The sequence below is a fragment of the Abramis brama genome, assembly GCF_963993115.1.
Source record: "Abramis brama genome assembly, chromosome: 23".
Lineage (NCBI taxonomy): Eukaryota > Metazoa > Chordata > Actinopteri > Cypriniformes > Leuciscidae > Abramis > Abramis brama.
Genome location: NC_139985.1, coordinates 16,216,556 through 16,232,602, shown reverse-complemented (window position 1 = coordinate 16,232,602; position 16,047 = coordinate 16,216,556). Strand labels below are relative to the sequence as shown.

At 35.7% G+C, this 16,047-nt stretch overlaps 1 protein-coding gene across 1 annotated transcript in view; it reads right to left on the bottom strand.

Moving 5' to 3' along the window:
• Nucleotides 1-2,538: 2,538 nt before the first annotated feature.
• Nucleotides 2,539-16,047, bottom strand: part of suclg2 (succinate-CoA ligase GDP-forming subunit beta) — a 127,150-nt gene continuing 113,641 nt past the window's right edge. Inside the window, exons 10-11 of the mRNA XM_084100599.1 lie at nt 13,043-13,163; nt 2,539-3,615 (exon numbers count right to left, since the gene is read on the bottom strand). Of these exons, the coding sequence (XP_083956725.1) occupies nt 3,500-3,615; nt 13,043-13,163 (237 nt within the window). The 3' untranslated portion in view covers nt 2,539-3,499. The remainder of the gene's footprint in view (nt 3,616-13,042; nt 13,164-16,047) is intronic.

Below are 16,047 nucleotides of genomic sequence, written 5' to 3'. Positions count from 1 at the left end.
CCGTTACGTCACTTCCGGTTTGGCGGTTTTTAGATGCAGAATTAAAATTTTCTCACAAAAACGACTTCTCACTTTCACTGACAAAGGTGGCATCCTATCACAACTATGCTTGAATTAACTGAGCTCTTCAGAATGACCCATTTTTGTGCAATGCAAACTGTATGGCTAGATTTTTATACACTTGTGGCAATGGGTCTGATTGAAACACCTCAATTCAGTAATTAAGAGGCGTGTACCAATACCTTTGTCCATATGGTGTGTATGGTCATATGCTTTAAGCATAAGAAATTACTTTTAATCCCTCAAAACCTCAAATATAGGCAATTAATCCTAAAACAATATGATTATATCAATATTATCATTATTATTACGTACATGTAATTTTATTCATTATAGTTTATATAATAATATGAATAATAATAATGAAGGAATAAAATATATTGTCTATACTCCACTATCCAGCAACACTGCAAACTGTGAAGCTTCATACTGAAGAGGTCAGACTGACATTTGGAAGCGTTATTGGTAAAATGTTAATTCACTATATTAATTTGTAGTTCAGAGTTCATCAAACTTGAAGTAAAAGTTCAAAACTTATATAAAGGAGATGGAAAGATATTTACTCACAAAGTATAGATAAAGACAACATGGATGTCTTTTTTCATCCAACAAGTTCTTTCCACCTAATATTCTACATAAAATACTAAATAATCTAGGTAAAAAGGTACAGATTAGGACTATTTACATTCTGTAAAAGTTTTGATAGGAGGAATGCATGCCACACACACGAGGAAAAAATAAAGATCAGAAATAATTACAGTAATTGCATCAAAGAACAATAATAAAGCTGGAATAGAGAATTCAAGACTGTGAAATGTATTATTTCAGGCAGAAAAAGAAATTTTCATTCAAGGAATCAGCAATTACAGAATCCCAGGCTGCAATTCTATAAGAGGGAAATGGATTTCTCTGCCCATCTGAGCTATATGGCCAAACCATGAGACCTGAATATAAAGCACGGGCTAGATAACAAAATCAACCACCTGAGAGCGCTTTCGGCCAACATTTTCCCTTCAGCTTTGTTGTAAAACATATCCAGCGTTGTCTTTTATGGCTCGCCGCAATAATGCCGTGCAGAAATCCATAAGACGAGCCTCTTTGTGAAGTTTTACAGTGACAGAAGGCAATCCTTTAGACGACAATACGTCCTAAAGCTCAAGGACAGCAAGAGGTCAGGAAACTGGCAGACCTATTCCTCAAGCAAGTTTTCTGGAAACTTCTACCTGACCTTGAGAAGTACCCAATGCAACTTCTGCATTAAACTCATACAGAAGAGCTCTAGACGTCCATTTTAGACTCCCACCATAACGTACTGAACTGGCAGCACGTAATGAGTGAATAGCCCATGTGTCTGACAAGCCAAATACAACAGCGACACGCCATCTACAAAGCACATTGCTGGTTTATGAACTAATAAATTTGTGGCAGTTATCTCTAAACGACACAATAAATAACCAATATTCCTGAACGGATGACTTGACCTTACTGTCCAGGAAGAAAATTGCGCTTTTCACGAAGAGGCCGGCGATCAGTTTCACGCTAAACTCAAAAGACAGATTCCCAAAGTGGCAATTACCGTTTTGACATCCATTCTGGAGAAAAAAAAAAAGGTGACCGAAATACTTTCAAAACTGAACAAATACAAGGGTGTTTAAAGAAAGATGGCTTTTTAATGAGATCAGGATATGGAATAGCTTTCAAACTACAATATGGCAGCTAGCTATTATTATCTGTTGTTTTCACAGTCAGTATCATCTCAAGGATTGGCGACAGACGATCCTAGCGGTTTTCAGCTCATCTATATTTATATAAGAAAGCGGCACTAATTTTGGTCATTACATTTACCTTGCCCGACACACACACACACACACACTCAATGACCTCTGAATTATACAATGACGCAGCAAGAGCGTATTCTAACAAGACTCAAACTCCGCAGTGTAATCCATCAACACACTCGTATTTGACACGCTGAAGGAAGAGCTTGAAATAGGCAATTATTGAACCATCTCCTCAATTTACACCCATCCGCACTTCACCTTCACATGTAACTTTGTGGATATGTACGCCATGTCATGGCATCACTGGGTCAGAAATCAGCACTCTGCAGGCCGAGTGGGTTGGTTTCGCCATTCCCGCCATCAGTTTGACTTCGAGACTGAAGAGTGAGAAGTGAGCGAATGAAAAAGAGTAAGACGACGAGGAGAAAGTGAGACAGAGGTCTGTTGCTCGAGGCACTTGATCTGGTGCGGGTGTCCTCTCGGATCGCCTGACAGATAATCCATTAAATCTTTCAACCCGCTGACAAGGATGGATTTCAGAAAACGCCGGTGAACACACACTCTTGTGTGTAGTTATGGCTAGTGGATTAAAAACACATTTTTTTTTAATGATACTCTTATTTGCAGAAAATTATTCTAATGCTCAATCTAAAAAAGCTCCAACTCTACTCAAAAATGTAAAGAAAATAGAAAAAAGTTTAATTTTTCATTGAAATACTTTATTTTCACTATTGTTGACTCATTTTAGACATACATTGACTTTGAAAATACATTCAGGATTAAAAAAAGCTATTTATATATTCATCATGGGTGTTTAACTTGTAAAACATCCTCATGATAGGCACAGTATAAAAACCACACCACTTTATGTTTATAAAAAAAAATCTAATTAAATATACAATATAATGCACTGATTTATTTTACATGTAATCAGGAAACTTACTTCAATAACTTCAATATTGCATTTAATGTTGAATTACCATTTGACAGTACTTAATGTAGAGTTTTAAAACTTAAACTAATAAAAAGTCTTATCACACCTTTATAAACAAGACAAACCATAAATCAGACTGGGACGGTGATATCATATGGAGATTAAGAAATCAATATCATATTTGAGATGCATTTCGCAGTTCAGTTGTATAAAAACGAGGCTATTCCACCACATGTATTGTTTCATGGTTTACTTAAGGCGATATATATTAATATGGAATGCAATTAAGCTATTTTTTTCTCTTAATATTTTAACTTGAAAAAAATAAATCCATACTCATAATCAATAAAGGAAACTTTCCATTAAAATGCTTAAAGTAAGGCAATGAGAGTTATTTATTTAACTATAGAAATGGCTGTATTTGGCTGAAAAATGCAGGAAAAGCATTTTCCAAGAAAGTCCTGGATTTGAGAGCCGGATTTTAAGGGCTGTGAAGAAGGTCTCAAAAACAGTTCTGTTCCTGGAAAAACTCTGTTGTGTAGCTGTGCTTCAGAAGGCAGATGAGAAAAGAGGCTTCTTCTCAGGAATTGTGCGCAGTTTTCTCTGTGAATGAAGTGTGTAAGGCTGTTTTGTTTATGTCATGGGGACGCAGGCCACAGCTCTATTGGTGTATGTGTATAATAATGGTATGTTTGTTTTGAGAAGTGTGAATGCATGTATGGTTTTATTTCCTGGCAATGGCAGCAACAGCTTTCCTGGCCGCATCATCGAGGTCACTGGCAGAGGTGATGGGAAGCCCACTCTCAGACAGGATGCGCTTCGCCTCATTAACATTGGTTCCTGAACATGGAAATATAAGAATAGCAAAGACACTTTGGTTAATGGGGATTTTTAAGCCTTCACTTTTATTCTGACACACAGATTCTTATACCATCAAGGATGCATAATTTTAATTGGCATCTGCATATGTAATATTATGTATGTATGTATGTATGTATGTATGTATATATATATATATATATTTTTTTTTTTTTATTATTATCCACTGTTGGATATTTAACATTGGACTCATTTCCAATAACAGTTTTTCGCTTGAACATAACATTTGAAATGTAAAAATTATTTATGTGCATCTCAGGTTCACAATATAGTTGCATATTATAATCATATATTATATAAATATCATATTATTATTATTATTATTATTATTATTATTATTATTTATAGCTAATATTTATTATCCAATTATGTTTACTTAATACAGAAAAACTTCTGTAATACCAAACTTATACTTTAAATCTATTGATTATATCTAGGGCCACACAATATAAAATACATATTAGATATTAAATATCAAATAAAAAAAATACACTTTTTTTCGTGTGAGATTTTTTTTTGACAAATAAGTACAGGTCTAAAATATAACTTATATCATAATTAAAAATATAAATGATATTATACAAATAAAAATGAATAAAATAAAATATAAATAATATAATATATCATTTTGCATAATATCAATATCATTTGCATTATACCAAACTTAGCATTAAAATAAATAATAATACATTAAATAAATAAGTTATGCCATATTATAAAATAATATTAGTAAAAAAAAATACTAATACTCCCCCTTTTTTGGGGAGTATTTTTAGTTCAGGTCAATAATATTGCCCATAACTAAATACAAAAATAGAAATAATAATATATATAGAAATATAAACAACAATAAAACATCATAAAATATAATATCATTTGTATAATGACAAACATCATGAAAAACAATTAGTCATATAGGCCAACATATTATAAAGTAATATTTGCAGATATAAATACGGATTATTTGTAGTTTTTAGACAAATTAGGTATCAGGTATATAATATTGACCATAACATAATGAAAATATAATATAATATAATATAATATAATATAATATAATATAATATAATATAATATAATATAATATAATATAATATAATATAATAATTATTTAAAAATATATTCTTATGAGTATCAGCCTGAATTTTAAAATCAGTGCATCCCTATCATGATGTACAATCCTTACAATAAGGCCTAACTAGGAAAATCTTTCTAGATTTAAAGAAAAAAAGGTCAGTGTTTTCTCCAAAAACTGTGACGGGCAAGGACTGAGTTTGGGGAGTGTGTCTCTGCTGGTTTGAAGAATCAGTGGTTTCGAAAATGCGTTAGGATCGTTCCATTGGCTAAAAAGGACAGGAAATGTTCCATTGGCTGAATGGTAATAGCGTTGTTCGTTCCATTGGCTGGAAATGCAAGCGCTCCGGTCGCTGGCCGGGGGGACGTGTTGGTGCCAGCTGCAGAGGTCCCGACTGAGCACGCGCTGGATCATTTTGCATGGGCTGCCCTTGCGATCTCCACAGTGACTCTGAATGTCACTGAACTATGGCCCCCTGACACAGGACCAGGGCCCGGGGCCAACACAATAAAACACATCAGAGATCTACTCCACGGGGGTCAAAAGGATGAGGATGGATTGAGAAGAAAAGGAAGAAAGACAAGAAAGAAAAGGAATGTCAGGTGTGAGATGAGAGGAATGACAGACAGAGCACATGTTGAGCAGCTGGTGATGACAGAGGTGATGATTTCACACGTGAATGCGCAGCTCCATGGGGAAAATATCACACTCACGGAACGTGTCAAAAGAAAGCCTAAAAGATGTGTATATATATATATATATATATATATATATATTTCTTTTTAATTACTTGAATTTTTTTTTTTTAAACGAGCAAAAAGGTTGTCTAATAAATATAATAATTTTTAAATTTGCTTTTAAAATGAATGTAAAACTTTTAAAAACATATATATTTTTTCACTTTATTATGTATTTAATTTTAATTTATAACCTATCATCATTTTTTCAATTTATTGTATTTGATATTTTCTTTAACTATTCATATACTTTAATAACTAATTTATTTAACTATTATATATTTTATTTACATTTTATAAACCGTATTATAGTATATTTAATGCTTTAATTATTCATTCATATACTTTAAACATTTACTTTTTAAGTATTATATATTTATTTAAATTTATAAACTATTATATTTTAATATTTTATTTAATTATTCATATACTTATTTAAACATTTTCAACTATTATATATTTTATTTTTATTTAATTTATTTTGTTTGATTTAATTTTTATAGCCAGTTTTATATTTTATTTAATAGTTTTATTAATTATTCACATGCGTATTTTTTTTTTTTTTTTTTTTTTTTAAGTATATTATGCATTCTATTTAATAATTGATAAATTTCAAATGTATCTTTAATTTTAAACGTAACTTTATATATTTAAATTTATAAATATACATTTTACTGTAGAGATTGACTAGAAAATAACAAGAAAAGGGGGAATGGGGTGAGCCAGGCTTGAACCTGCATCGCCACATGAGCACCACAGATACATGCTAGATGCTAAGCCACGACTCCAAATCCTCATCCATTTATGAACCATGTGGCAGAAAGATTGTTTTGAAGCATGTGTTATCCTGCATATTGGCCTACATATAAATCTGAACATTATTAGATTGGTTCTGGAACTCTACCTGTGCGAAAATGTCTTTAATGTTTCAGTATATATATAGGCTACATACTTATGTATATTTTTAATGCATCTCTGTGACCATGCATTAGTATCTCTCCACGTACACGTCTGTGTGAGTGTGTTGTTGTTGTCCTGCAGTGTAATTATGATAATACTCGCTCTCTCAGGAGAGAGGATGTTCTAATCAATAGCAGTTTCATGAGGAATTCAATTACCAGCACCACTTAACTACTGATATTTCAGCGCTTTTGTCCGCTCGCACAATAACTCATTTCTAACACGTCTCCCACATTTGGCAGCACAAAACAATCAATTGTATAATTTCATTAGCAGAGGACGAGGGCGAGCAGGGCCGTGCGCTGGGAGGATAGAATATCCGCCGACTGACACTGCTTCACAATGCTGAGTCGTCTAAGGGCAACGGGAGCAAACTTAAACAAAAGCCAAGAGTTTTACGCTCGGACTGCTCTGATCTGCGGCACTTTGATGGCCTTGTGCGTTGTATGTTTTCTTTTTAAGCATCTGTATACATACAGAATAAGTTGTGAATGTGGAAATATCTCTCACACACGTACTGTAGCCTACAGTATTGATCTCAGCTTCTAAGAGCTGACATGCACACAGCTTTGTACTCATTTACTGCCACTAGGTGCTGCTAGAGACCAACTTAACACCAAAACCAAACAGAATGAATCAATATGGAATGGCCTATGCCTCTGAACAAGGCATACATAAGAATAACTAATCTTTAAATACATACTCATCATGGAGTTTTGAAAGGGACGTTATTAGCCTTACTGAAAACTACAGAAACGCAGGTTATTCTGACATATACAGCCTTATCCTGACCTACTTTTAAGCAACTTTTTGTCAGCATTGATAATATTAAATGTTTCTTGAGCAGCAAATCAGCATATTAGAATGATTTCTGAAGGATAATGTGACACTGAAGACTGGAGTAATGATGCTGAAAATTCAGCTTTGACATCACAGTTTAAAATATATTCATATAAAACAGTTATTTTAAACTCTAGTAATATTTCACGAAATTACAGTTTTGACACTATTTTTTATCCAATATATGCAGCCGTAGTGAGCATTTTTCAAAACCATAAAAAAAAAATATTACCAAACTTTTGAATAGTAGTGTAAAACACTTTTTAACACTTTGATTTGCTTTGCCTTACATTATTGTATGACAAAATGAGTGATACACATCCTATTTTAGGAGATTTTCATGCAGAAATCATGCTTTTACATACTTTCTCCTCTCAGTAGTAATTCTATGATATTTTTATATCATATCTAACTACAATTTTAATAATCCTTTATGCATCTACAGTATAAGCCATACATAGCCCATTCACTTACAAAGAATACGTAGAATCCGAATATATAATATATGCAACGGCCTTTAGGGCAGCAATGCCAATATATCTGTACATGCAAACTGAGGTGTTCAACAAAATTATTATTACAGATTCAAATACAGATTCAGCACTCAGTTTTGAGCATAACAATCATAAAACCAGACGGAGCAGTTCAAGTGCTCATAAAAAGACGAGAGAATTCGATTTTTAAATTTGAAAAATCTGCCCAATGCATTTGAGTAAACTTTGATGGCAACTAGGTTGCACTGTTGACTTGAACTGAGTGCTATTGAGTACCACAGATCGAACATGTTGAAGAACAAAATCTTATATCCATAACAGGATGTTCATTATGTGTCATTGACAGCCTTAGGTGTCTATATGAAGGAGCTGATTGTAGAAAAGCTCACGCACACTCATGTATAACTCTAGTCCTTCTTGGAAAGGTGGGGCTTATGGAGAGGCTAGGGTAAGAGACGGGCCTGAATCAATAGACAGCTAATACAAACTAAACTCCAAGCTGGGAACCATCTTATAGCGATCTGTCAGACATGATCAGCCACAGACAGAGAGACAGAATAGAGGATCGATCTGTAAGCAGCATGCTGCCTCTTACACCCATTACTAAGGGCTTTCAGGCCACTGTGGCTAATTCACTTTTCCAGAGACGGCAGGCGAATGTGTGCCAGTATTGCTTTAAGGCATTTTCATTTGGATGGAAAATGCTTCGTGAAAATTGTGTGTCAGTAATTACTTTTGCACTGTGTATGATAAGAAGGCTTTTAGCCATTTAATTTAAAGGGGTAGTTCACTCACAAAAAAAGAAAGAAAACTAATACATATTAGCGATGTGGGAGAATAGACAACTAGTTGATTAAATGATACTGCTGCTAGTCGACTTGGAAATACTAGTCGTTTATATATATACAGTGGGGAGAACAAGTATTTGATACACTGCCGATTTTGCAGGTTTTCCCACTTACAAAGCATGTAGAAGTCTGTAATTTTTATCATAGGTAGCCTACTCTTCAACTGTGAGTGAAAATCCAGAAAATCACATTGTATGATTTTTAAGTAATTAATTTGCATTTTATTGCATGACATAAGTATTTGATACATCAGAAAAGCAAAAAAATACTTAAAAAAACTTAATATTTGGTACAGAAACCTTTGTTTGCAATTAAAGAGATCATACGTTTCCTGTAGTTCTTGACCAGGTTTGCACACACTGCAGCAGGGATTTTGGCCCACTCCTCCATACAGACCTTCTCCAGATCCTTCAGGGTTTCGGGGCTGTCGCTGGGCAATACGGACTTTCAGCTCCATCCAAAGATTTTCTATTGGGTTCAGGTCTGGAGACTGGCTAGGCCACTCCAGGGGCCGGTTTCACAAAGCTATTTTAGACCGGTCTATAGTGTTAGACAAGTCTAAAATTTGCTCATAGACTAGTCTAATGCAAGTTAGACTGTTTCACAAAAATAAAGACTGACTTAATTTAGACCAAAAAAATTTGACACCTTACCCCCAGGCTAACTTAGGTCTAAGACTCTATGTTACCTTGGCAACCAGCAGTAACAATCAGTTACAAACTGCCAAAAGAAAAGGGAAAATGGCTCATAATTTAAACATTTCTTCCAGTTATTACATTACCAAATAAAATGTCCTTGTAACTGTTAGGGCCGTTACATAGTCAACGCGAGCAACGATCGACGCGCTCCCTTTCATAGTCTGAGCAGTGGCCGCTCACGCAACTGGGGGTAGTAGAGTCATAGTGGAGTCATGGCTCTGAACGCCCGTCTATTTCGATTCAAACGCTCGCTTTATATGCGCGTCCTATTCGCCTTGGACGCGCGAATGGATTCAAAATGTTCAACTAGACGCGATAGACGCGAATTTGACGCTCTATTCGCGTTTGGTGTGAATGCTGCATCATAACAGGCTGCGATGTCAAGATTGCAATGCTGAAGTGTGTGTGTGTGTGTCAGAGAGAGAGAGAGGCACGGGCGCGATCGAACAATGGAAACATAAAAACATACGCCGTCATTTATACTCCTCCAACAAACACATATTTTCCGCTGGGGTAACAAACAGCACTGAGCGGTTGAATGCGCTTATTCGATCAGCCATGTTTTTTTGTTTTGAAAAGTGTCTTATTTTACCCAGAATGCATTGGAGTGTAGTCCTACTTAAGATAGTCAGAGTCTTAAGTGATTTGTGCAACAGTATGATTTAGATGTTTATCTGAAGTCTGACTATCTACTATATCTAAGCCATAATCAAAGTCTATCTTTGTGAAACCGGCCCCAGGACCTTGAGATGCTTCTTATGGAGCCACTCCTTAGTTGCCGTGGCTGTGTGTTTCGGGTCGTTGTCATGCTGGAAGACCCAGCCACGACCCATCTTCAATGCTCTTACTGAGGGAAGGAGGTTGTTGGCCAAGATCTCGCGATACATGGCCCCATCCATCCTCCCCTCAATACGGTGCAGTCGTCCTGTACCCTTTGCAGAAAAGCATCCCCAAAGAATGATGTTTCCACCTCCATGCTTCACGGTTGGGATGGTGTTCTTGGAGTTGTACTCATCCTTCTTCTTCCTCCAAACACGGCGAGTCGAGTTTAGACCAAAAAGCTCTATTTTTGTCTCATCAGACCACATGACCTTCTCCCATTCCTCCTCTGGATCATCCAGATGGTCATTGGCAAACTTCAAACGGGCCTGGACATGCGCTGGCTTGAGCAGGGGGACCTTGCGTGCGCTGCAGGATTTTATCCATGACGGCGTAGTGTGTTACTAATGGTTTTCTTTGAGACTGTGGTCCCAGCTCTCTTCAGGTCATTGACCAGGTCCTGCCGTGTAGTTCTGGGCTGATCCCTCACCTTCCTCATGATCATTGATGCCCCACGATGTGAGATCTTGCATGGTGACTGAGGGAGATCAGACTGAGGGAGATTGGCCGTCATCTTGAACTTCTTCCATTTTCTAATAATTGCGCCAACAGTTGTTGCCTTCTCACCAAGCTGCTTGCCTATTGTCCTGTAGCCCATCCCAGCCTTGTGCAGGTCTACAATTTTATCCCTGATGTCCTTACACAGCTCTCTGGTCTTGGCTATTGTGGAGAGGTTGGAGTCTGTTTGATTGAGTGTGTGGACAGGTGTCTTTTATACAGGTAACGAGTTCAAACAGGCGCAGTTAATACAGGTAATGAGTGGAGAACAGGAGGGCTTCTTAAAGAAAAACAGGTCTGTGAGAGCCGGAATTCTTACTGGTTGGTAGGTGATCAAATACTTATGTCATGCAATAAAATGCAAATTAATTATTTAAAAATCATACAATGTGATTTTCTGGATTTTTGTTTTAGATTCCGTCTCTCACAGTTGAAGAGTACCTATGATAAAAATTCCAGACCTCTACATGCTTTGTAAGTAGGAAAACCTGAAAAATCGGCAGTGTATCAAATACTTGTTCTCCCCACTGTATGCATATATATATATATATATATATATATATATATATATATATATATATATATATATATATATATATATATATAATTATTATTATTTTTTGCACATTTAATGTTTTGCTTTATTTATTTTTTTACAAAGGCTACATTTAAATTACCTTCATGTTAAAGGCAGGGTAGGCGATTTGTTTCAGAATTTTTTTTTGATATGCTGGTTGAAAGACTTCACATCCTGATAGCAATCCCTAAGTGGTCTAAATTTATTTATTTGTATATATATCTTCTGTGGAAGCGGTAGGACCATAAAATGTCCGTCCAATCATTGCATTCGGTCCTAATGCTATCCAGAGTTAGACAGACGTCAGTCACAGAGCACCGCAACCGAAACAGCAACCCCCTTTTACAGTTCTTCGAGAACCAAAACAACGAGCTTATGCTGCTTTCACACCATAACTACTGTAATTTGGAAGAGATCGAAACGTGGCGTTATACTCGGAGCAGTTCATGATCTGAATTTATGCGTTTCAATGGCAACACTATCAACGCAAAATGAATCTGCAGCAGTCAGGTGATACAGGTCAGTGCTCTGTAAGTTGGTTACGGTCATTATTGTTGTAATGCTATGTGCTTTGAGACACAAGGTAGTGCTGTGTGCGTTCATGTGTTTTGAAGGAGGCGTGGTTTTGGAGACGCTCTGAAGGGAGGGTGGGATCGGGTGCTTTCAAAGCTAACTTGCTATTGCTAGCCGCTCCGAAAATTGCCTAAAATTTCAGTAACATCTTGAAATGAATATATTATTTTGATAAGTGTATATCTGTAGCAGAAAACAAAATTTGCATGCGTTCCTTTTCTCTGATGCTCGTGGCGGGTCCAGAGAAATGTCCACTCGGCAGATGAGCGAGGTGAGGGAGTACTGTATTTTGAAGCCCTAACAATTAAGCTTTCTTATAGGCTTGTTATACTACCGGTTATTAGGGACTATACGGTATGAAATTTTATAGGCTATCGGATTAAAGAAGTAACATTATAAATGAAACTTATTTGACACTTGAACAGTTTCTATTTCAACAACCTAACAAAGAGAATACGCTTAAATAATGAATAATATAGTTTTCAGTAGACGTCAGGCTTTTCCTGCAATTTTTACGCCCGTCTTGCGTACAAATACTTTTCATATACGAGAAGTGCGCTCAAACCCGGACACGAAAGTGGTTTCAGTGGTGAGGTGAGGTGTCGAAATCACGTGACCAACTTGAACCTGTTGCGAAATCTGGGTGGAGAAATCTTTCTTTAACCATTTAAACTGTGTTCAATGACTTATCAGGCAAATTGCCATCAGGTTTGGCCCACATGTTCATTGAAAGTGCAAATATTATCAGAAAATTAAATATAATGCGTATTTAATTTGGCTAAATATCTTCATGCCGCTCTTGTCCTATATTTAAGCGGTCCTCAGAAGGACATGCTACGGCATGGACAAACGAGGGGCAGAAAACTAATGGAGTGGAGTATATGACTCTCTCTGGGCAAAACGACTCAGCTGTTTTCTGCCAATTATCCTAATGGCCAGATGGGATCAGGCCGGACCCGGTGTCACACGAGCAAGTAGCATTAGCATACACAGGTGAGAGGTCCCGCAATCAACGCCTGGCCCCTCTGCTCCCCTCACAGCCACCAACAACTGCTGTGGCGTGACGCGCTTGCTAACCAACACCAACAAACTCTTCACTTGACAGACATGGCTTTTGTTAAAGGGTTTTACTGAGCACATTTGAAAAATGAAAAGGTAAATTGGAACCTTTGATTCCAAAAATGGCAAATATTGTTTGGCCACACCCACCTTCGAGCCTGACCACCAGGGGAACCTTGAGCTCCAGTTCTCGGCAGGCCTTGGTGATGCCGTTAGCAATGATGGCACAGTTAACAATCCCTCCGAAGATGTTTACCAAGATGGCCTCTACCTGAATGCGGGAATAGAAGTGAAAAAAGATGCTTTATTGAGATGCTAAATTTAAGATAAAAAGGCAAGAAAGCAAAACCTTCAGGGTTCTCGCATATTTTAACCAGCACATGTCTATGATTACTGGAGAATGTTTTTATTTTTATTTTTTATAAATCAATCGATTTCAATGCAATTCAACATTTTAGAGTTTACGATAACTAGGAAAATTCATATTCATGCTGAAAGATCATGGAAAATTCATGGCAATTTCTATTATTTATAAAATGATATAACATTTCCAATATTTCCAGGCTTTGCATGACTGGAGAAAACCCAAAGCTCACATGAATAAAGAACAGATGCAAAATCGGCTATTAACACTAGTGTGCTAAAACCTTCATGGGGTTGGAAAGGAGATTTGGGGTGCTTAAGTCCTGAAATGAGTAGCCCACCTAAAGAGAAGCTGGATATTTGAGTCTAGCGCGGTATCAGCTGTGCTAACAATGCTATATAATGACCATAATTCCTCAAAAGAAAATAAGAAGATTATACTTCAACACAATCTGACAATAATTTACATAAATGTATAGTAGCAATCAAAGGGATATTAAACTGTGCAAACACACACACAGTCATAGAACAGCTCATGATTGTGTTACTCTTACGAGGGAAGAAATTAAATAACTCAATGTCAATTCATTTCAGTCAAATTAGCATGTCAACAGATCAGATTAATTTGGCATGTTTACTCAATCTAATCTGTGGGAGTGACTGCTGGCTCCATTCGGTGGTAATGATGTTTACATGTCTGAGGATTAGAGAGATTTTGGCAGATTTTATCGAAAAATGCTGTTACCCACCTTACCGTCTAATTGTATATTCCGTATATTCAGAATAAGAATCTAGGCAATAGCAATGTCTTCTGAACACTGGGATACTAATAACTCAATCATCTGAGGTCACACATCACATATAGCTTGTACTTTGTAATTTCACACTATAACAGCCTTATGCAATGTCACTGTAGCTATTTTAAAAGCACTGTGACATTATTAACTGTGTTCATCCTGCATTTTAAGCAGAAATTGTGAAATTATAAATATAATAATAATAATACTTATACTAATGACAAGACTAACACTACTACTAATAATACTGTATAAAAAAATAATAATTACGAACTGTGTTGATCCTGCATTACAAATGTAATAATAATAATAATAATAAAAAACATGTCAAAACAATAATGCCATTATGAACTGTTTATCCTGAATTGTTAGACAATTTTTTTTTCAGTATAATGAATAATAATAATAATTGGATAAAATAAATATAATGAAAAAGCAATTATGCCATTGTGAACTATGTGTTTATCTTGCATTACAAGTGGTAATGGAATGCATTATTATTAATTTTAATATAATAATAATAATAATAATAATAATGATAACAATAACATGTAAAAAAAAAATGTCATTATGAACTGTTTATCCAAAAATTTTAGACCAAAAAATTCTGTAAAATTATAATAATAATGCATAAAAAATTAAATTGTTTTTCCTACATGTAGAGTAAAATGTAGTTATTATTATAATTTTGATAACTATCATTATTGATGATGATAATAATAATAATAATAATAATAATACTACATACATTGAAAAACCTGTTATTATATTAAATTGTTACCATTATGAACTTTATTCTGCATGAAGCACAAATTGTCAGTAAAATGTAATAATAACAATAATACATAAAGCCAAATAAAATAAATAAAATTGATATTTTTAAACATTATACATTTAAATATTTAAATATTATATTTTAATATTTAGCTCCAATTCATATATAATACATAATAAACAAAACAAAAATAGACTCCGATGCCTTCAGAGATTTAAGACAACATTTTCGATAATTAAATAGATTTTGCAGTGGATGCAGGAAATGCAACAATTTTGACAGTCCTCAGAAAGGCTGATTTGAATCCCTGCACTTACTACTGAGCTAGGGAGCAGACTGAGACCCAGCCACACATACAGAGAAAAAGCAAATCCAAACATGATTTTTACATAAAAAGAAAATAAAAAAAATTCAATGATCAACCCAAAGTCTGACAGAGAGGAGAGGTGAAAAGACAGAGACAGAAATAGATAGAGGCCGAGACTGACAGACAGGCAAGACGTCTCCTCCTCCTCCAACAGGTACGAGCCCACCTGAGCAGTCAAATGGCACATCCACATCTTCACATCCTGAGATATCGCATACAGCTAGTGTCTCATTGTCAACTTGTGATAAAAATAAATCCACGCCAAAACAAAAGAAAAAGAAAACACATCTGGCTTGGGTGTTGCTGACACAATAAAGGGGCGCGCAGTGCCAGAGACTCCAGCATGTGACCCTGAAACAGCAGACTCCCACTCACACAGCAGATGAGTGTAGGGTCTGTTAGTGGATCTGACAGACTGCATGGAAAAAGAGAGAGAAAGTGTCTGTAATGTCCAGCTGCTGATGCTGGGACTGCCAGACTGCAGAATGTCTACATCTGTTGCGCGTTCCCCATCTGAACTACTGCAGATTACACATTGATGTACAACTCTAGCAGGATATGGAGAGGAAAAAGCATGACATGTATACAGAATAGGGCTGTCCCCTAATAGTCGTCTAAACATTAGTCGACTAGAAGAGACTTTGTTGACCAAAATTGTATTAGTCGGTTAGTGGAAAATACGGTTACAGATATGGAGAGTCAGCATCGACAAATTCATCTTTGCAGCTGAAACTGACTCAGAAAACACTAATTTATAATAAATAATTAAAATATCTTCTTGCTATTTTTCCCCCCGACACATTCAAAATGATTACTTTTGCTGGTGCTTTGCGGCAAGCTTTATGCGTGTGCT